This window comes from Echinops telfairi, unplaced genomic scaffold (genome assembly GCF_000313985.2).
Source record: "Echinops telfairi isolate 266 unplaced genomic scaffold, ASM31398v2 ScPeMD7_4;HRSCAF=17, whole genome shotgun sequence".
NCBI classification, from domain to species: domain Eukaryota; kingdom Metazoa; phylum Chordata; class Mammalia; order Afrosoricida; family Tenrecidae; genus Echinops; species Echinops telfairi.
The window spans coordinates 15645355-15667050 of NW_022103900.1; the positions used below are offsets into that span (position 1 = coordinate 15645355).

Here is a 21696-nt window from a genome sequence, read left to right on the forward strand (position 1 = left end):
CTCACCTCCCCCCATCTCCTTCCCTCCTGTGCCCCCTCAGAACCATTGGTTCCATCACTGTCTCCTTGTGATTGCCTATCCTGGCTATAGATACAGACACAGACACAGACACACACACGCACACAGGAAAGACCATACAAATAGTCCCAAGTCTGGCAATGATCCTGACCCGGTAGATGAATATCTCTATTAAATAGCAGGAAGGACATGTTATAATCCATCAATAGAGTCCCTTTTTCCTTCAGGGTTCCATTATCTTGGCACCTACTTACCTAACAACACAACCCTTTTAATCGCCAGCATTCCTGTCCAACAGGTATGCATCTTAAAAGGCCCCATTGCTATTCCTGCAGTTAGGAATGGAGTGGTCTAGAGTGCCCCCTCCCTGCCCCATTACACCTTTAAACTTTCAGTGTGGCCCCCTTGTGAGTAACCCCCAACCAGTTGAGATGAGGTGTGCCAAGTGCTGCCCCCCCCCCTCTCCCGGGTCAGAAGTTAAAATCGGGTGGACTTGGAGGCTCCGCTCCCATTGCTGGTCTGTTGCACTCCCCTCTTGGTTTGCCGCCATGTGGGTGGGTCAGACTGGCCGCTCTCCCCCAAACCCTCCTGGCTGTCCTCTGTAGTGCTGTCATCTAGGGAGGGGATGTCAAGCTGAGGCTGGCCCTGCCGTCCTCTCTGGGAAGAACTGCTCCGAGCAGGAACATCATCCTCAAGGACTGCACTCTGGAGTGAGGTCTAGGCTTGCTCTCCCTGCCTGTGGAGACATAAACAACACCCTCTCCTTGGGTAGATTAGTGCCCTGGTGCCCCACTGCTGTCATTTTTCTTCCCCCACCCCTCAGTGGGCCTATCTGTTTGTTTGTTTTTGGATGATGGTTAAATCATTGGGTTTGGTCTGGCTCCTGCCAGAGTATATGGTCCTCAACCCAGGAATTGTGTGTTGTATACATTTTCCCTTATGCCCTTTCTGCCATTTGAAATGATCTTAGTGGACTCGTTGTGCTTGACTTTTTGTGCTTGGCTAACTTCACTCAGCATAACATCCTCAAACTCTTTCCATGAGATGAGATGTTTCATCATTTCATTGCTATTTTTTAGGGATGCATCTTATTCTATTATGTGTATGTACCAGAGTTTTTTGGGGTTTTTTGTACCAGAGTTTTTAAATCCATTTGTCTACTGATGGAAATTTAGGCTGTTTCCAATTCTTTGCAATTGTGAACTGCACAGTGATGACCATTGGAGAGCAGATGTCTGGTAGTGGTCTGTTTCTTATTTCTTCTGGGCATATGCCCAGTAGTGGAATTGCTGGGTTGTAAGGTAACTCGATTTCCATCTGTTTTAGGTATCGCCAAATCACTTTCCCCAGTGGCTTTACGTATCTACAAGATCACCAGCAATGAATGAGAGTTCCTAACTCACCACCATCACCACCCCCCAACATTGTTGCTTTTTAAAAAAAATTGGTCTATCTTTGTGAGTGTTAGGTGGTATCTCATAGTTGTTTTGATTTGCAGTTCCTGAATAGCTAATGATAGAGAACATTTTCTCATGTTTATTGGCCATTTGGGTTTCTCCCATTGTGCATCTTCTGTTCAAGTCTTTTGCCCACCTCCACAGTGGGCTATTCATTTTGTTTCTTGTAAGCTTTCAAGATTCTGTGGATTTTAGTAATAAGTCCTTTGTCTGATATGTCATTACTAAATATCTTTTCCCAGTCTGCGGGCTCTCTTATTACTCTCTTGATGATGTCTTTCAGTGTTCACAAGTGTTTTATCTTTAGTATGTCCCACTTTAGTATTGTTAGGTAGGAGCCCTTGTGGTGTAGTGAGTGTGCATTGGGCTGTAATCTGCAGGGTAAGCAGTTCAAAACCACCAGCAGCTCTGCAAGAGGAACACTGGGCTTTCTACTTCTGTAAACAGTCGCAGTCTCGGAAACGCTATGGAGTCCCGATGAGTCAGCATTGACTCAATTATAGAGTTTGGTTTTGGTTATTATTGTTGGAGACCTGCTTGTGCTTTTGGATAAGTGTTCAACTGTTAACCACAAGGTCAGTGGTTCAAACCTACCAGCTGTCTCACATGAGAAACATGGGGCTCTCTGCTCCTATAAAAATCTAAAGACTCAGAAAACTTATATAGATAGTGTTGCTATCAGTTGAATTAGAACAGATGACTGTGGTTTGGGTTACTATTGATCTTTGTTTAAAATATATCCCTTGATCATTAAGATTTGTTTTAAGGGATACGATAATGTGTGAATGTTTATAGTGCTTAAATGAGGAAAGGGTAGGTTATAAAAAAAAGTAAAAACACATGCTATTTAAACTTTAAAATAACCTACAAACTACATCTGAAAGCAAAGTCATACCGGTTATCTCCAAGAGGTAAGATTTTGAGCGATTTAAAAATGATTTTCGTGAAAACTACATTTTCAAGATTTACTTTAATATAGCTACTGTTTCATTATATACCTAAATTTATCATATACCTGAAGTTTAATTATAGTGTATTGACATCCTGATGTGAAATAAAATGTGTGGTCTGTAAATAATCATTTACTAAGCACCTATTTCACAAAGATAGGTACTTAGGAAAGGTTTCACTGCAGGCTGGCCTAAGCCAGGTGGGACATACTAAATCTTCGGTCTTTTTTGAGAGCCATGTGTGCTAGCTACTCCATGCAACCTGGATTATTAGGACTTCAAAACTCGGGCCAGCCCTCCCACACAGATGCACATTTATTGACCACGTGTTCATTTCGGGCAAGCACACAGCCTTCCTCCAACTTATTTTTAAGGTTGACAATGTCTATCAATCTTTGCTTCTAGATGTTCTTTTTTTCAAAAAAAAATTTAATCATTTTATTGGGGGCTCAAATAACTCTTAGCACAATCCATACATATATCCATTGTGTCAAGCACATTTGTATATTTGTTCCCCTCATCATTTTCAAAACATTTTCTTTCTAGTTGAACCCTTGGTATCAGCTCATCATTTTTCCCCTCCCTCCCTCATGAACCCTTGATAATTTATAAATTATTATTATTATTTATGTCTTACACTGACCGATGTCCCCCTTCACCCACTTTTCTGTTGTCCATTCCCCTGGAAGGGGGTTATATGTGGATCATTGTGATCTGTTCCCTTCTAGATGTTCTAGCCACTATCCTACATGAAGTATTCACGTCCATGCTGGCGTGACATCTGGCAGGATTGTTTTCCCATTGCACTGGGCATCAGACAGTCACAGTCACTTGACTTGATGACTTAGGGCATTTAGGGATCCAGCCCTGCACGAGACACACCAGGATACATGGCCTCACTAGATTCTAATACCTTTCATCGAGGATAAAAATAGTTCTAATCACCATAGCTGGAGTAATTTAAATGTCATCAGTTACAGCCCATTTCTAACATCATGCTATCAAGCTTCGAATCTTCCTGAGACAAACTCATTTCTGACATTCACTCTGATAAAGGTCAAACCCGAAGGAGTGGGCTGAGTAGTTGCATCTTTCGCATATATTGCTGATCTTCCTTAAAGTGAATTTCAAGCAGGGCAACTTACTGGTTCTTGGATCTCAATCGTTACACACACAAAATTATACAGTCTAGGCTAAAATTCCATTACATAAAATACTGAGATAACAAACTCTAAATTCTGAGTAACACCGAACCAACATTTGGTATTCTTGGCGTTAGTAGCCCAACAGGTAACCACTATGCACCACAAGCACTCCTTAATCGGTGTAGGGAGCTGTCTTAGGTACTTAGCAATGAAATTGAAGATATTTGTGGGACTCAACTGATGGAAAATGTTGAAATAGAAAAGGTGATAGAAAATTTTATCAAGAGCAACTACATGCAAGATGAATTACAGTGGGAGGAAAACCAGAAGTCTGAGAGGTCATGAAGAAACTCTTCCTTTGTTGTTGTTTGTTTGTTTCGGATCACATGTACTCCACGTCCTCATCCTCACCCCAAAACCAGCAATTAAAAAGTCAGTAAGAAAATATAAGGAAGCCTAATGAATAAAATAAAAACCATGTCAAATCCTATTTCCCAGCTATAAATATAGTAACATTTAGTATAAATCCTTTATATCTTCTTCCATTCCTAAGGGCAAAAGTAATGCATACTGAATTTAGAAAACAAAGAAAAAACAAATCTTCATAATCCCTTCTCTCAGAGGGATCATGTTATATTTGTACTTTTATCCCAGCAGCTAACACAGTACCCTGGCTTGTGTGCTTAATAAGTGTTTGCTCCATTAATAAAGAGATAATTTTCCCGTGTTGCCCTTAGGGAACTTAGTCTAAGGCCGAAATGTAATCATGGCTTGAAGGGAAGGAGGGAAGCTAGCCCATTTATATTGAAAAAAATAAAATAAAATAAAATGATTGCAAACCTTAATCTTTGAAAGCTTTAACATTTGATTGTGGGAATTGACCTTTCTCAGCAAGATGTCCATTCTCCAAATTGCATATTGCCTGCCAAGGAGTTAAGTCAGATTACTGCTATATCCTCAAATCTCTATTTGTATTTCAATGAAAAGGGTTTGTGGCGAACCCAGTCATTAAGGCGCTAAGATCTTTGCAACGCATAATGGCAACCCAACAGGAAAAGCCATTGTAGAACAAACCTATTCCTCGGATTAGCAAAGAAAACCTTGTTTGCAATGCCATTGCCCTGTGTACACTCCTTCCTGTGGTGTGCCATAAATGGATTTAGATATAAATCTCAGGCTTTGCAGACTAAGCACCCTCATCAAAAAGTAGTTATTGGGGTGATAGCTGAGATACTGTTTTCCTTCAAAACCAGATACAGCAGGAAATTTGATTGAGTTAAGAATTTTAACACAAATACCCATATTAACCTTTTGTGCAATGCTTTCTTAAACCAACAACCTTAAAACGATGTACTTAGTACATAAATTGAAGAAGTGTACAAAAGACAATTCGGTTTGATTTGATTGCTCAGTTTTGATCGGGAACTTATTTCCCCTCAATTTCCTGAAGTCCACAGTAGAATTGTGCCATCATTAATATGATTTCCAATTTCTTCTTCTAATTATCTGGTCACCATAAAATCTGGTCAAACTAGGAACAAGTTATGATTTCACCCCTTACTGTTGAGAAGGCAATAAAATACAAATCGCTTCTTTGGGGGGGGGGCAGTAGTGAATCTCTTGAAATGGAAGCTGAAAAATATAAATGGTTGAACTTAGGTTGAGTCTCAGAAAGAAATGAAGATTCCAAACTTTGGACAGTTGGGCAGATTCTTTGTCTGGGACATGGCTCTCTGTCAGAAAAGGGCGTATAAGCAGAGTGCTGGGAGAAGGTGGAGGGAGACGTTGGCCGGGAAGGGCCTGGGTGGAAGTCTGAGGAGAAAGGAAAGGTTTCGGACAGACCTCTGAAGAAAGGGCCAGATTCAACGCAGGACACACGTAATCTGTGATCATCTTCCTGGCGCACTGTTGATTGTCTAGAGAAATCAAATTCTCATGCTTACTCTGCAAAAACACAAATTCCTCAGGCTCAAATACATAATATGCAAAGATTTGAGAGAAATGAAATTACATCCTTAAGGAAACTGTTTCCCCCACCCATCTGGCTTTAATTATATTGTATGTGACAGTGATGTGGAATGTATGCCTTAGAAATCCAACATGAGAAATCTGGAAGCTGGTACGAAAGCCTTGTTAGTTGAGCTCCCAAACTGCAAAACCTCTTATGGATGCTGAATTCAAGCTGGCCTTAATTGTCTCCACTGGATTGATCCTAAGTCCAAAAGTGAGTGATCGTTCTCTATGGAACGATAAAAAAACAGGAGGACCAGCCTCATATTCCATTACAATAAGCTGAAAAGCCTGAGGTTTAAAAGACCAAAAAGTGTTTATTGTTATTGAAATATGAAGAAATGTTGAACAAAAGAAAGATTAAGAAAAGCAATTACTTTGGTAAAAGTGGAGAAACTAACTTACGGTTGTCTGGCCTTTGATTCACTAATAAATTTTGAAAAAAATTCAGGCGTATTACTGTTTTCAGTACATCGTAAAGCTGTTCATTCTTTATCTGCCATGTATGCTATAAATGCAGTGTATGTCCATTTATATACATGTAAGGAAACACTGGGGGGACCATAATTCAATGCTGAGCTGCTAACCAACACATCAGAGGCTCGAATTCACCCAGTGCTCTGCCAGGGAAAAGACCTGGTGATTGGCTCCCATCAGTACTCTAGCCTCGGACTCCCTGTGACGACATTCTACCCTGCCCTGCAGGATCGCTGTGGGGGAGAACCACTACGTTGGCACACTAAAACATATCTGCATACGTAACTATTGTTATAGGTACATAATCCTGTACCTATATACATGTGGGAGATGTAAACACACAAGAGAATATGTCACAATTATTGCTACTAGGATTTTGGTTCATATATTTATAGATTTCCTTTCTCTGAACTTCTATAGCACTTAAACTTTAGATAGCCTATTTGATATACTTCCATATTTTCGTGGTTCATCCTGTATCTTGACTCCCTGAATCACTTTTATTCCATGGGGGTAGATGTAAGATCTTGTACTTCTCTGTACTGTCCATTGCATGTAGCTACTGCCTGGAACATAATTATAATTCTTATCAGTACAACTAAGAAGATCCCTGCTGACATCGTGGTTACACGCTGGGAAGTCAATGTGCTCTACCCGGTCCTATAGGGTCAAGATACGTCCGATGTGGCTTGATGACCGTGAGATAAGTTACTGGTGCTTACCATGCACCCATATCATGGAAGTGATGGCTTAGCATTTGGCACTTAGAAAATACGCATTTGTTTACTGCAAGCTTACTGACCAGTGAGAATGAAGATGTTTACATGTTTTTTAATATTTAATCAAACTTGATCCAAATAGCCTGTTCTACATTTTTAAATAAGAGAAATTTGGTGGTATTATAGACAAACACTTTGAGGAAACACTATTATTGTGTTTGTCTCAAAACTATTTGTACTTTGTGTCTAAAAACAGTGTCTAAATTGGAGTATTACGATAAAAGTTTGGAATAACAAATGTTGAGGATATTTTTGTTAGTTCGTTTTGGTTTAAAACAAAATCGTTTTTGCCTCTTATATGAAGTTTAAACTTGAGCTTTAAAAAGTGTGTTAATTTCCCTGGGGATGGAGTAGTTACCCATTGGCCTGCTAACCACAAGGTTATCAGTTCAAAATCACTAACCATTCCACCCCAACTATTCCACGGGAGAACAAGGAGGCTTTCTACTCCTGTAAAGAGTTATAGTCTCAGAAAACCAAAGGGGTAGTTCTACCCTCCCCTAAAGGATCACTATAAGCCAAAATCGACTCAGTGGCAATGAGATCCTATTGTAGAAGGATCCCTTCTGGCACAATGGCTAAGCATTAGGCTCCTCTGAAGGTTGGTGGTTCAAACCCAGCAGCCATTCTGAGGGTGACCCATATGACCAGCTCTTGTTAGTTAGTTACTGTTGTCAGTTCCGGCCCGTAGTGATCTTCTGCATAATAAAATGAAACGCTGCCAGTGCTGCACCGTCCTCACATTTGTTCCTATTGTTGCAGCCAGTGTCAATCCATCTCCTTGCAGGTCTTACTCTCCTGTGCTGCTCCTTTACTTTACCAAGCATGACGTCCTTCTCCAGGGACTGGTCTCTCCTGACAACATGTCTGAAATATCTAAGAGGAAGTCTCACTATCCTGACCTCTAAGGCCTTCTCCCAAGGCAGATCGGTTTGTCCTTTTAGCAGTCCATGGGACTTCCAATATTCTTTTCCTGCACCACAATTGAAATGCATTGATTCTCCTTCTGTAATGTTTATTCAATGTCCACCTTTCACATGCATATGATGCAATTAAAAATTGACTTGGGTCATGGCTTGGGTCAGGTACACCTTAGTTCTCAAAGTAACATCCTTGCTCTTCAATAGTCTAAAGAGGTCTTGTGCAGCAGATTTACCTACTGCACCTCATCTTTTGATCTCGTGACTAGAGCTTCCATGGGCATTGATTGTGGATCCAGGCAAGACAACATCCTTGACAACATCAACCTTTTCTGTTTATCATGATGTTACCTATTAATCCAGTTGTGAGGCTTTGGGTCAGTTTACATTGAGTTGCAATCCATACTGAAGACTGCAATTTTGATCTTCATCAGCAAGTGCTTCAATTCCTCCTCACTCTAGGCAAGGAAGGTTGTGCCAGCTGCATATCAGAGGTTGTTAATAAGCCTTTCTCCTATCCTAAAACCACATTCTTCTTCATATAATAAGCCAACTTCTCTGACTATTAGCTCTGCATACAGATTGAGTAAGTATGGTGACAGGCTACAACCCTGTTGCACACCTTTCCTGATTTGAAACCATGCAATATCCCCTTGTTCTGCTCACACAACCACCTCTTGATCCAGGTACAAGTTCCACATGATTCCGCAAGAGTATAGCCTTGAAATCCTATGGGGTTGAACTTCCACTGAGAGTTGGCGTTGAGTCAACAGCAAAGGGTTAGTTCCGCTATGTTGCCCTATATTAAAAATTAAAGTCATGATTGTCAGTTAATGAAAGAATATTCTGAATAAACATGTAAGTCTTAAGCACTTTATATGCATGAATACTAACATTTTTGCCAAGTGCTTATTTATGCTCACAGTTGCTAAATGACATGTTAAAATCTAATTTATTTTCACATAGTGGACAGCGTTGGTTGTGGATTGGGCTGACTAAAAGGAGCCCCGACTTACAAGGATCTTGGCAGTGGAGTGACCGTACACCGGTGAGTTAAAACTCCCTTGATCATTGGAAGGCTTGTTTACTCTGAAACAAGTACGTTGGCTGTTAAATCATACGTGTGAGGTGGCTTTGAAAAGTCCACAAACATTTCCTGTTTTCTTTCCATTTCATTTTTCAATAAATTTTTGACGCCTCTTAGCAAACTGTCACTAAAAATATGTGGCTGTATCTGTATTAATATGGAAATAGATTCATACATATGAATCTATGGGGGGAAACAAATTACTAATTTCAATTTTATTTAGAAATACAGTATCTGTACAATGGCACTTCAGAAAGTTTATGGGAAACTTTCATTATCTTTTAATCCCATTTTCTGTGAACTTTTCTTTTTTAACGTTTTTAGTGGGATGCAATTTACATATCATATGATTGAATAATTCAATTGTTCAATCATATCGAGGGGAATTGTTCAATCAGTACCACATCTATCTGAGAGCATCCCCCCAACCCCAAATGGTTAAATCACCTTTAAAACGAGTTTGGCAAAAGCACAATCAGTTCTAGTGCTCCCTCCCCCTCCCACCTTCATTATTTACTCCCGAAATCCCCTTTCCTTCCCTATGGAACACCTCCCCCCCCTGCATTCCCTATCACAACTTGTACCGGTTATTATCATTATACATCCACTCCTCCTGTGCTTCACAGCTGGGAAAACCCACAAGAAACAATGAAAAGCAAATTGCACTAAGGTGGTAAGGATAAGATCATATTAGTATAAAGACAAAACACAAAAATGTGCGAAAGGGAGAAGGCCTCCATCAACATTCAAGAAGCCAGGGAAGACAGTTCTGTCATGGACCATCTGACAGACACGTGCACCCAGAACAAAGTCAGATCGTGTCTAGAGTGAGGTCAACTGACCTCTATGAATTTTTTGAAATGCCCTTCTCTCTATCTCCAAAACAGAAAAATGTAGATGCATGGATATAATGTTCACCTTTGAGAAGGATTAAAGATGACATTTGATTTTTCTGTTTCTTTTTCCTTAAAGCAAATTGCTTTAATTAAGAACCTACAGGCATAAAGGGCCTTATATATCTATAGAAATTATTTTATTCTATATTTCAACTATCCCTGCATTCCCAGTTTCAAACCTTTTCACCATGAGAGATAATTTTAAAGTATCTCACCGTCTTTCAAGTTGTCCCAGAATTATTAACGTGATTACAACCAACTAGTTTCTGGAATGAGAAGGAAAAATAGGGCCATAGAATTGTTAAAACTTTCATAGACCCAAAAGATCATTTTAACCCCTCGAAAAAGAAGCCCTGCATACTAATGGAGGGACATTCATAACGGATTTATGTTGATTCATTGGTTGCTCCTATGTCTCAAAAATGCTTTTATAAAATGTTCACTGTGACTTTACTGAGAAAGGAAGGGGAAATGGACCAATATTGCCTTCTAGACCTGTTCTTTCTCTCTGTGGGGTTTTCATAGGAAGCACATTAACACAAGTCTGTTTCCTAAACGACAGAAAGGCTGGCCTGTGAAAAGCTGAAGAGGAAGCCAGGGACCTCAGGCAGTCCATCAGTGTGTAGTTCCAATCACTCTCAGGGTCATCTGTCTGAAGACTGTCAGATGCAACATGAAAGGATTGCACTTAATGGCTAAAACCTAACATGCAAGGAGTAGTTTTATGTAACAGTTTCACTAGCACAAATTGTCACATTAGTTTGATTTTTAGATACCTGCAATGTTTAAAGACTTTAATAGCAATTAACACCCAAGTTACTAACAAGGCTATTCTGGAAAACATATAGAATTAAAATTCCCCCTTAATAAATACATACCTCACTTATCAGGAGAGCTCCAACATGAAATCATTCATCTAAACACAGTGCAAGTATTTTTTATATTTTTTAAGATGTAAAAACACCAATTCTTCAATGTTTCTGTTTCCTTTTGCTGTTCCCACCCACCCACCTTTTAAGGTTTTTTTACAATGAGAAACTTTCATTTTAATGATCTGAAAACATAAGAGTTATGTTAAAAAGGAAATGTTATTAGTGGGAATCATTTGTTTGGGGCAACCTTCGATTTTTAAAGATGCTATTTTAAATTTTTACAGAGGTTTCAGTAACATTTAAAGAACAAAATTATCCTCACATATAAAATTGCTCCACATTGTCATGCTAGCAACTCATTGCTTAGTGTTTCCTAGCTCTAAAACTCCTTGACTTGTATTACAAATTGGAGCTTGTCTAACATTAGTTAAACACATAACTGGCATTTCAACACATAGGGGCTGGGAGAATGTTTTGTAAACTTGTGTTTCAATGTGACCCCACAGAAAGGAAACTCTGGCTTCCTTTGCTGGGAAACTTTTGACATTTTCTGAGTCTCCTTATGATTTAGCATTCCCATTTAAGAAAAAAAAAAGACATGAAAAAGTTTCCTTTCTGTTGCATATGAATGCTTGAGTTATTAAAACCATCTAAATTACATCTAAATTGCAAATTGCATACACCAGCTTTAAATCCTCAAGCCTCTCTTGCCTTCTCAGGTGTCTACTATTTTCACGGAAAATGAATTTCAGCAGGATTATGACATCAGAGATTGTGCTGCTGTCAAGGTTAGTACAGGCTAGAAAATCTGCAAATTAAGAAAAGGTAAACCTAGTATCATGTTCAATCAAGCAACAGCCCCAGAGAGGGTTTTTGTGTGGAGCATGTGGAGCAAGATGTTAGGTACCATGGGAACCAGGAGGAAGTGCACCCGATTGCAGAAGATAAAATTCCCCCACAAGACAGTCTACTCGTACTGAACTCCAGTGGGTAGAGAAGAGAACATCAGAAAAGGAAGTGAGCATGGTAAGCTATTCTCAGACAAAGGTGGGACTTGAGTTGCACCTAAAAGACAGGTAAGGTTTCTGCAGGGGTGATGAGGTAAGGCTTTCTTCTTAAGAGATGGTGTGAGGAGGTGCCATAAAATCAGGTGGAAAGGGGAGGGAGAGGAAAAGGCAGTGAGAACAGAAGGCAAAAGTCAGATCAGGAAGTTTTCATCGGTGCTGTGCTGGAAATTTTAGGAAATTCGATTGGAGCAGGTTAATGAATTTGTTTCTAATGGGAAACAGGGCTGCCTATTTCAAGTTTTCGAATAAGAAAGGTGTGAGGAAGATTGATCTTGGGACAGATTGTAGCACACACTGCATAGGATCAGATGACATGAAAGGCCAGTTAAGCGTCTTCTTCTGCAGAATTCATTCATTTATTCTTCCCATAAGCAGTACATGTCCAAACAGTTTGTTAGGCACTGAGCAATTGTATTAAATCATGTCCCCCGTAAAATATGCCTTGTCAACCGTAAGCCCTATATGCATGCTTATGATCCCATTTGGGAGTGAGTCTTCTTTGTTATGTGAATAAAGCAGGTTAGCGTAGGTGTATCTTTAGACAGTCTCTTTGGAAATATAAAGGAGGTGATTACACAAAGCAGCAGGGGTGGAAGAAGATAGATGCGGCACTACATGAAGATCACAGTGGAGCCAAGGAAAGAAGGCAAATCCCCCTCCAAAATCAGTGAATGAATTCATTAAGAAATAAAAGACAAATACTTTCCCTTAGAGCCCACCCACTTACGGTATTTCTGTTAGAACAGCATTGTATCCCTGAGACAGGAAGACGATCATGAACAAAGTACACATCGTAGGTCTTGTGGTTCACGGGACGTGAAGTCTAATTAAAGAGACAGAGACTAGTACACATGTAATTGCAGTACCATTGCTGCATTAGGTAAGGGCTGTGGCAGGAGAAGTGGAGTACGAGTTTTATGGAAAGATGAGGATGTTACAGGACAGTGATGACCAGGAGGAGGAGAACAACCATGGTAACGATGATGATGATGATGATGATGATGATGATGATGACGACGACTGAAGAAGCAGCTAACATTTGTTGACTATTTCAGGGGCCAGGCAGAGTGCTAGTGAAATCCCCTAGATCATTTTACTTACGATTTAACCAATCTTGTGAGGTGTCGGTACAGCTTTGTCTGGATCTCTGGGGGTGCTCTGGGTGACCAATTGGGCTGCTAACCACAAGGTCAGTGGTCAAACCCAACAGCTGCTTCTAGCGGCCCCACTGAGGCAGTTCTCCTCTGTCCTGGAGGGTCACCAAAAGCAGACTCGACCAGAGAGAGTGAGTTTGGTTAGAGTTTGGGATCTCTGAGGCCATCTAAAGAATGCCTTTTAACCATTCAGCTGGATGACTGGAGAGAGAGAGAAACCGTCAAGAGGGGGTAGTGGCTTACGAAGAAAACAAGGTTGGCAGTTCAAACCAATTGTCACTCTATGGGAGAAAGATAGACTGACTGTTCCTGTAAAGATTCACAATCCTGGAAAACCTATAGAGGGTGACAGAAGATTTGGTTTTAGGTATATTTTAGTGTGGATATTTGAAATCTCAGCTAGTGGTGAGAAATAATCTACATTAAATTAAACTGGAGAGACTAGAGTTGAAGGGGAAGGTGTACATTTAAAAAAAATCAGATTTAAGACGTGTGTTTAGCACAATTGCCAACACATAAAGAGAGTGAGAGAGGAAGAATGTAGGTCAGATCCTGGCTAGATCCTTAAGAGACACCCAAGATGAAAGTGATTGAACAGAAATCGTACAGAAAATCCGCACAAACAAGGACTGAGAAAGAGCAACAAGTTCAAAGTAACAGGTGTCATGATAAACGATATAGCATCACCCCATCTTTACAGAACCCCCACCTTAACAAAGATGGAAGGAAGCCCTTCAGAGGCACTTAAGCATTTTCCAGGGTGTCCAGAACCCTGAAGGAATACATTCTGTTTTCTATAAACAGAGTCACAGAATAGCTGAAGGGATTTGAAATTCTACCAAAGAGCTCAATAAAAGAAACCTGCGAGGGCAGGCCTACTCCGCCCTAAGATAATATCCCCATTACCGACCCATTTGAAAGCAGAGGAATCTAGCACACCAACCAATGGCGGTGAGTGGGTTTAGAGGCAGCCTCCATAAAGAACAAACCTAGCCAGGTGAGTGTGCCGTACAGAGAATTTTATCTCACCTGTCTATACCCGCCAGAATCCCTACAGTGAAAGCAGTCCAAAAAGGTGTGAGTGGCCATTCTAAAGCCGTGCTCACCCCCCACCCCACCCTCAACCCCTGTCTACAGGCTGGAATTTGAAGCGAGCCATCTTGAACTATGTAGGCCAGTGGTTCTCAACCTTCCTAATGCCGCGACCCTTAACACAGGTCCTCATGTGGTGGTGACCCCCAACCATAAAATTATTTTCGTTGTTACTTCATAACTGTCATTTTGCTACTGTTATGAATCAGGCAACCCATGTGAAAGGGTCGTTCGACCTCCAAAGGGGTCATGACCCACAGGTTGAGAACCACTGATGTAGAGGAAGGTGACGTAATAGGTAAGGCAGAGCCGAACCAGAGAGGCTCCCTGGGTCCCACATGACGGACTTGTATGCCACCTTCTTCCACATCGTTGATCACAACAGCCTAGCGTTTGGAAACCAACGAACAAAAATAAATTATTTTGTAGCTTGGTCTTTCCCGTATTTAAGAATGCAAGATTCTATCATTTTGTACCAGAAAAAAAAGACAATGATTTGCATGTTGAACACACATGGTCTTTCATAAGGTGTATTCCCATGACCAGCCCCTTTGAAGACTCTTTCTGATGTTGCTAGTGTTTAAACACTCCATGCATGCATGCCTTCCTTCACTAAACAAATACCTTAGTTCTCAGAGCTAAAAAGAGATAAAGACTAAATAGCGTAGGGCTTAGAGCCTAAGATTTCCTAAAAGCTGCAAAACTTAAAAGGCTCTCCAATCTTTCCTTCCCTTAGGTCACTCATAGGCCCTGGCGAAGGAGCTGGCATTTCTATGACAACACTGAATTTCTTTCTTTAAGGCCATATGCTTGCGATGCAAAGCTTGAATGGGTGTGCCAGATCCCAAAAGGTAAGTGACAACAATCATTCCTTTTCACAGCCTTCTCTGATGAGCTCTGTGGATGCTGAGCCAAAACACTAAGCAAGGATTTTCTAGTTGGAGTTACAGAAAGTCTGGAACGATGCAAGAAATATATGGGACTCTGTATTACAGTTACGGCCTCTGACCCGCCTGGAACGCGAGTGTGTTTGAAGTAGATGGTAACTTTCTCTTTGGCCAATGAAGAATCTGTGTACAGGATTTAATTGTAGGCTCATTTTGTTTTCACTGCCACCATGTCATTTCTGATTCATAGTGACAGAGTAGAGCTACTCCGCGGGGGGTTCAGAGGCTGGAAGTCTTCTCAGAAGCAGAGATGCCTCATCTTTCTCCTCTGGGGTAGCTGGTAGGTGGATTCAAACCGCCAACCTCTCATTTTAGCAACACAATGCTATTTCTGGATCACCAGAGCTCCTTCAAGATTTGTGTCGGCAGGTTATATTTTGGGTGGAAGACTATTTTAAGTAAGAGCAGTGGGAACACTTTTCATTTTTATTGTTCTGAGAAACGACGGATAAGATGAAGATAAGCTTGGGAAGACTGAAGCAGAGACCAAGAAATAAAACCTTGGCAAAGCCCTGCAAACTTGAAAAGCAATTTTCAAGGGACTCGTATTCGTCTGGGTACTTTGAAGAAACAAATCCACAGAAACTCATGTATAAGAGAGAGTCTTATATAAAGGTTAAGTGCACATCAAAGAAAACATCCCAACCCAGTGCTGCCCAAGCCCACAAGTCCACCATTAACCCATATGTCCAACACCAATCCACAAAGTCCTCCTCCATCTCACAAAACAGAGGCAATGACGTCCGACTGCAGGAGGAAAGCTGAGTCAATGAACATGTAAGCATCTCAGTGCTGGCAGGGGTCTCCACACGGCTGCTCCAGCACCCAGGGCTGCATCGGGGTAGGTCCATGTGGCTTCTCCTTGGGGGTGTCTTGCAGGAAGTCAGCCTTGCAAGCTGAAGCAGAGAACTGCTAAGGCAGCTGCACCCTGGTGCGACCACCACAAAGCAAGAGACCCAAGAACCCGAAAGGCGAGGCTCACCGAGCCATTTATCTCTCCGCCCTTCAATTAATCCCACATGTCTTTATCGGCCAGGTTGGCATAATAAACTAAACTAACTCAATCAACCCCTTGCCAACCTGGCACCTGTATATAATTCTTTAGCATCACAATTGCAATTAAGTAACTCCTACACCTTAACCCTATATTCCTGTGAATTTTTCCCCCACTTATGAAAGTTTGTAAGCCAACCATTTCATGCCTTTATCTCCCCCAATTTTGGATATCCAATTTATATACTGCCCACTTACATCAACCCAGTTCTCCAATAAGACAATCATATTTTTCGACATGAAGAGTCTTCATTCCAGTTGGAACCTTGTGAAATCTGCATCCATAAGCAAAGTCAAATCCGGACAGGCCATCCATAAAGTCAGCAACAATATGCACCAGTTCACAGGCTCAAAAATCTCCAGCTGGTTGGGTTCTGGTCAACTCAATGTGGGCTGCCTCACTCAGCTCCACAGGGTGCCCATTGGCCGCCTTGCCTTAGACCATGGCTCTCACCAATACTCAACAAACCTAGCCCCCTCGTGCTAGGTTGTGAACCTTAGACCAGTCAATCTGCTCTCATCTTCTCCTTTTTTTTCTGTAAACCAAGTCCACAGGTGTCAATGACCAAATTCGACCTGTCTCTTTATTGCTGCATTTCTCCCACTTACACTCAACAAGTGGATCCAGGTGGTCACCTATCAAGCATTTCAGCTTGCTCACAGGTTCCCTTTAACATTCAGTCCCAGAGAGGAGTTTTCTTCATGGTTCTAGATTTTTTCGAGCTTCTGACAAAGACTACTGGTTCCTGAGTACTCCAAAGCACTGGGTGGGGCATATATTTTTTTGCAGATGTGGCTTAAACCCATCTAAAGATCAAATTTTAATCACTGTAATCAAGTGAGCTTACAAACTTTCTATTTTCCTACTTCCCATATTTTCCCAGAACAGAACCGAGTAAATAGTGTGGCTTTATCTGACCTCTGGCTAGACAAAGAAAACTTCCATGAGGGAGAGGTCAAACAAACATCTACTCTCCATCTTATGATTTGTTTCTCCAGTACCCCACTCCCAAGGTACCACATCCTGTGTTAGTCTGGGTACTTTGAAGAAACAAATCCACAGAAACTCATGTATAAGAGAGAGTTTTATATAAAGGTTAAGTGCACATCAAAGAAAACATCCCAACCCAGTGCTGCCCAAGCCCACAAGTCCACCATTAACCCATATGTCCAACACCAATCCACAAAGTCCTCCTCCATCTCACAAAACAGGCAATGACGCCCGACTGCAGGAGGAAAGCTGAGTCAGTGAACATGTAAGCATCTCAGTGCTGGCAGGGGTCTCCATAAGGCTGCTCCAGTGCCCAGGGCTGCATCGGGGTAGGTCCATGTGGCTGAAGCAGGGAACCAGCTAAGGCAGCTGCACCCTGGTCCGACCATCACAAAGCAAGAGACCCAAGAACTTAAAAGGCAAGGCTCACCGAGTCATTTCTTTCCCTGCCTTTCAGTTAACCGCTCATGTGTTTATCGGCCAGGTTGGCACAATAAACTTTACCTATCTCATCATAGAACCAGTTAGATTGAGAGTGAAGCCTTCTGATGACAAAAAGATGATTGCGGATAGTAGATAAATATCACCCAGCCTTGTAGTCAGGAGGTTTCAAAACATCTTTTTCAGCAGTTGTGTTGGATGTAGTAAATCAATTACTAGTAAAGGAAAGTTCTTAAAGAAATTTCTGAATGAAATGTAAGCATGTCTTTAAAACCAAAAGTGTATTATGAGTCAAGTTCCTGAAGAGATCAAAGGTCATGTCCTAGAAGAAGATTCTTTTTCTCATTGTTATTCAAAGAGTCTTGGACATGCCATCAGGTACATACTGTTGTCTTTTTCACAAAGGAAGAGTAACTAGACACTACTAAAAAGGTGTGTGTGTGTGTGTGTGTGTGTGTGTGTGTGTGTGTGTGTGTGTTTTGATGGGGTCTCTTTAAAGTACCAAAGCATCAGAGGTCATTTGAACACTGACCCAGTCCACCTTTCTTTGTAACCTACCACAGTGCCTCTGTTTCTGTTCAAGATGAAGGGGGGTGGACTTTGATCATCTTCCACCCAGTCTTCTTTCTCTCCCCTCACCTTCTCAGAATAGGCTGTGCTGGAGCATGACCCGTGATCCTTCCAGACAGTGAGGTCTGTCAACCCGGGCTTACAGAACAATCACTCCGATTCCCCTGGATGACGAAGTTGCTCCTGAATAACCTTTTCCCACAGTGGTGATTATCTTGGTGCATATGTCTTACTGCCAACCGCCCCACCACCACCACCACTGTGTATGCAATGTCATCATTTATATTTGCTAAATGTTAGTTAAGGCACCTTGGTGGCCCTGTGGGTTTAGTCATTGTATTAGTCTGGGTACTTTAGAGAAACAAATCCACAGAAACTCAAGTATAAGAGAGAGTTTTATATAAAGGTTAAGTGCACATCAAGAAAAACATCCCAACCCAGTGCTACCCAAGCCAACAAGTCCAACATTAACCCTTATGTCCCGCAACAGTCCACAAAGTCCTCCTCCATCTCACAAAACACACAGTAAGATGCCGACTGCAGGAAGAAAGCCGAATCAGTGAATGTGCTGAGCATCTCAGTGCTGGCAGGGGTCTCCACACGGCTGCTCCAGCACCCGGGGCTACATCAGGGTAGGTCCATGTGGCTTCTCTTTGGGGATGTCTTGTAGGAAGTCAGCCTTGCAAGCTGAGGCAGGGAACTGCTAAGGCAGCTGCACCCTGTTCCTACCATCACAAAGCAAGAGACCTGAGAACTCGAAAGGTGAGGCTCAGGGAGACATTTATCTCTCTGCCCTTCAATTAACCCCACATGTGTTTATTGGCCAGGTTGGCACAATAAACTTCTACTATCTCAGTCATTCAAATGCTAACTGAAAGCTTGGCAGTTGAAAACCACCTCCTGCCCCTCAGGAGACAGATGAGACTGTTCGTTCCCTTCCAGATTGACAGTCTCAGTAGCCCCATCTAAAGTCCCTGTGAGCTGGAAGCAACTGCATGACAGTGGGTTTGGTGTTTGTAGTTTGTGTGTTTTTTCAATAGTTCTATTTTATCCATTTAATCTATCCCATTAAATAACATTTTCCTGAAAGTAGAGAAACCGTCTCCTTTCCTTTCTGACCACTATGGTACAAGAACTGCTGGTAACACTTTATTAGGATTTATCAGGCCTGTCATTTGAGTACCTCTAAAAGTACCCCCTCTCATTTGCCTGGAAGCATCGCAACAAAGCATCGCAACGTGAAAGAAACGGGTTGGCCGGGTTGGCCAGACACTGGGAACTGCAGCCACTCCGCAAGCGCTCCTCAGCTGCATCCAAAGCCCGACTTAATCTACCGCCATCTGTAACTGAATATTCAAAATAAGCCACCCCCTTCTTCCTTACACAGGTCGCACTCCAAAGACGCCGGACTGGTACAACCCAGGTGAGTGAAGAAATCTGACATTGAGCCGAAGAGGCTCTTGGCCTTTTAGACACAGTATTTAGTTAACTCCTCAAGCCCAGGTGGAAGTGCCAGCAGGCAGGGCAAGGTCATGGCTGGTGGGAGGGGAGGCTGCATTTCCCCCTTTCTGGGCGCCCAGGGAATGGCTCAGTGATCTCCGGTTCAGTTGGCACTGCCCTGGTCAGGAAAAAAAGCCAGTCTTCTCTCTGTTTAGAGGGTGTACTTGGGTGGTTTGCCTAGCATCAATTTCTTTTTTTTTTAAATCATTTTATTGGGGGCTCGTACAACTCTTATCACAATCCATACATCCATCCATTGTGTCAAGCACTTTTGTACATTTGTTGCCCTCCTCATTCTCAAAACATTTGCTTTCTACTTGAGCCCTTGGCATCGGCTCCTCATTTTCCTCCTCCCTCTTCTTCCTTTTCTTCTACAGAGCGTGCTGGAATTCATGGGCCTCCCGTTGTGATCGAAGGGAGTGAATACTGGTTTGTGGCTGAGCCTCACTTAACCTACGAAGAAGCCACCCTGTACTGTGCTAGCAACCACAGCTTCCTGGCTACTTTGACTTCTTACGCAAGACTGAAAGCCATCAAGAACAAAATAGCAAACGTAATTTAAAAGAATGCATTTTAAAATACTTTGCTTATTTTTGTATTTAGTCCACGAAGAACGATTCCAAAAAACTTGCTCCCAGAGGTTATGTGTTCCTTTTAAAAGCAATCGGGAAAAAGGATTCTCTTCTAGCAGGTGACCTTTGGACTCTTTGAGAACTTGCCAGAAAATACACTTTTAGTCTCAAAGATAGGCTGACATTGAGTGTTTTGTGTTAGAACAGTTATATAGAATGCCTAAGGTTTTAAAATATTAAGCATTCTATGTAAAGATGAATAATAAGTGTTAATGTGATGTGATGAGAGCAAGGAGATAATATGAACGATCCTAATGGATTGTCCCGTTTTTTTCACTCAGTGCAGACCCTGTGATTAACTGAGTTTCTGTGTCTATTAATAGTGTTATTACCAGGTGCTCCTGAGTCGGTTGTGCCCGCTGCCCAGCTCATGGTGACCCCTTGTATTGTGATCCATAAGGTTGCCTTTAACTGGGTTTTGAAAGCCAACCCCCAAAGCCTTTCCTCCTAGGCTGTCTTAGTCTGGAAGCTCTATTGCAACCCGGGCAGCATGACAGCAACATGCAAGTTACTACTGACAAATGAGTGGAGGCTGGGCTCAGAGTGCATTGCCCAGGAATGAACCCAAGACGCTTCCAGGGAAGGCGAGGATTTTATCACTGAGCCAGCACTGCCTCAGTGATACTAACTAGCTTTCATTTGAGGAAAGTCCATGCGTAGTTTGAAATGCACAATTAGCTGCAAGAAGACACTGATACAAGCCCAATTAATGTTGGGGGTGGGGCTTCAAAAGGTGTGGACCTGTGAATAGACAAAGTGCTTTCCAATGGCTTTTTCTGGTGAAAGGTCATGATTCTTATAATATAGAGACAAAGGTAATAGAATGTCTGGACATTTAGTGATTTGGGATTGCAATGGAACAGGACATTCATTTTTTGTTCCCTCAAGAAAACCCTGCAACCCATGTAAGGACGCTTGGTTTGTTTTCCAGATCTCTGATGCCGAGCAGAAGTGGTGGGTGAGAACTACTGAGCATCCGGCAGCCCGTCGGATTTTCTAGTATGTGCTGTCTTATCGTTGGCGCGGCCTTTGTGCGGCTACCATCTCTGAAATGCAGAACCAGTGTTTCCTTGTTATTAAATTGGATGGTGGAATAATTTTAAACGCTAATCCATAACGTTCTTAACATCAAACAAACCAAGTCCTGTAACACACGACTGTCAAGAAAGAAGTGCTTTAAAACGGTGGCACTATCATTAAATTGAGAATGAAAATCATGCATTAAAAAAATAGACTGGAGCATAAATTGCATACAAACAATCACATCGCTTACTTTCTTTCAGCTCATCGCATCCCTGGTTTGATTTCCCTGTGACGTTCGGAGAGGAATGCCTGTACATATCTGCCAAGACTTGGTTTACAGGTGAAGTTGATCTAAATCCTGTGTTAGTGGTGCCATATTTGAACTTCAAATTCCACTACCCCCTTCAACTTGTTTCCTTTGTGACTCTGTTTGGTGGTTTCATCGTACTCTGATTTATTGTTAATGACAATAACTCAAATCCCAAATGCAAACAAAGGTGCTTTGCACTCTCAGAGTCTCCTTACTTAATTTATGCTAAGGAAGGAGCCCTGGTGGCACATTGGGTTGCTAACTGCAAGGCTAACAGTTCAAGCCCACCCTTAGGAAATAGTTCT

The 21696-nt window shown here is 41.8% G+C and overlaps 1 protein-coding gene across 1 annotated transcript in view; it reads left to right on the forward strand.

The window, feature by feature from the left end:
- Positions 1-21696, forward strand: part of LY75 (lymphocyte antigen 75) — a 114339-nt gene that overhangs the window by 53224 nt on the left and 39419 nt on the right. Inside the window, 7 exon segments of the mRNA XM_045298610.1 lie at positions 8723-8804; positions 11331-11399; positions 14661-14775; positions 19314-19349; positions 19804-19979; positions 20990-21057; positions 21342-21421. Of these exon segments, the coding sequence (XP_045154545.1) occupies positions 8723-8804; positions 11331-11399; positions 14661-14775; positions 19314-19349; positions 19804-19979; positions 20990-21057; positions 21342-21421 (626 nt within the window).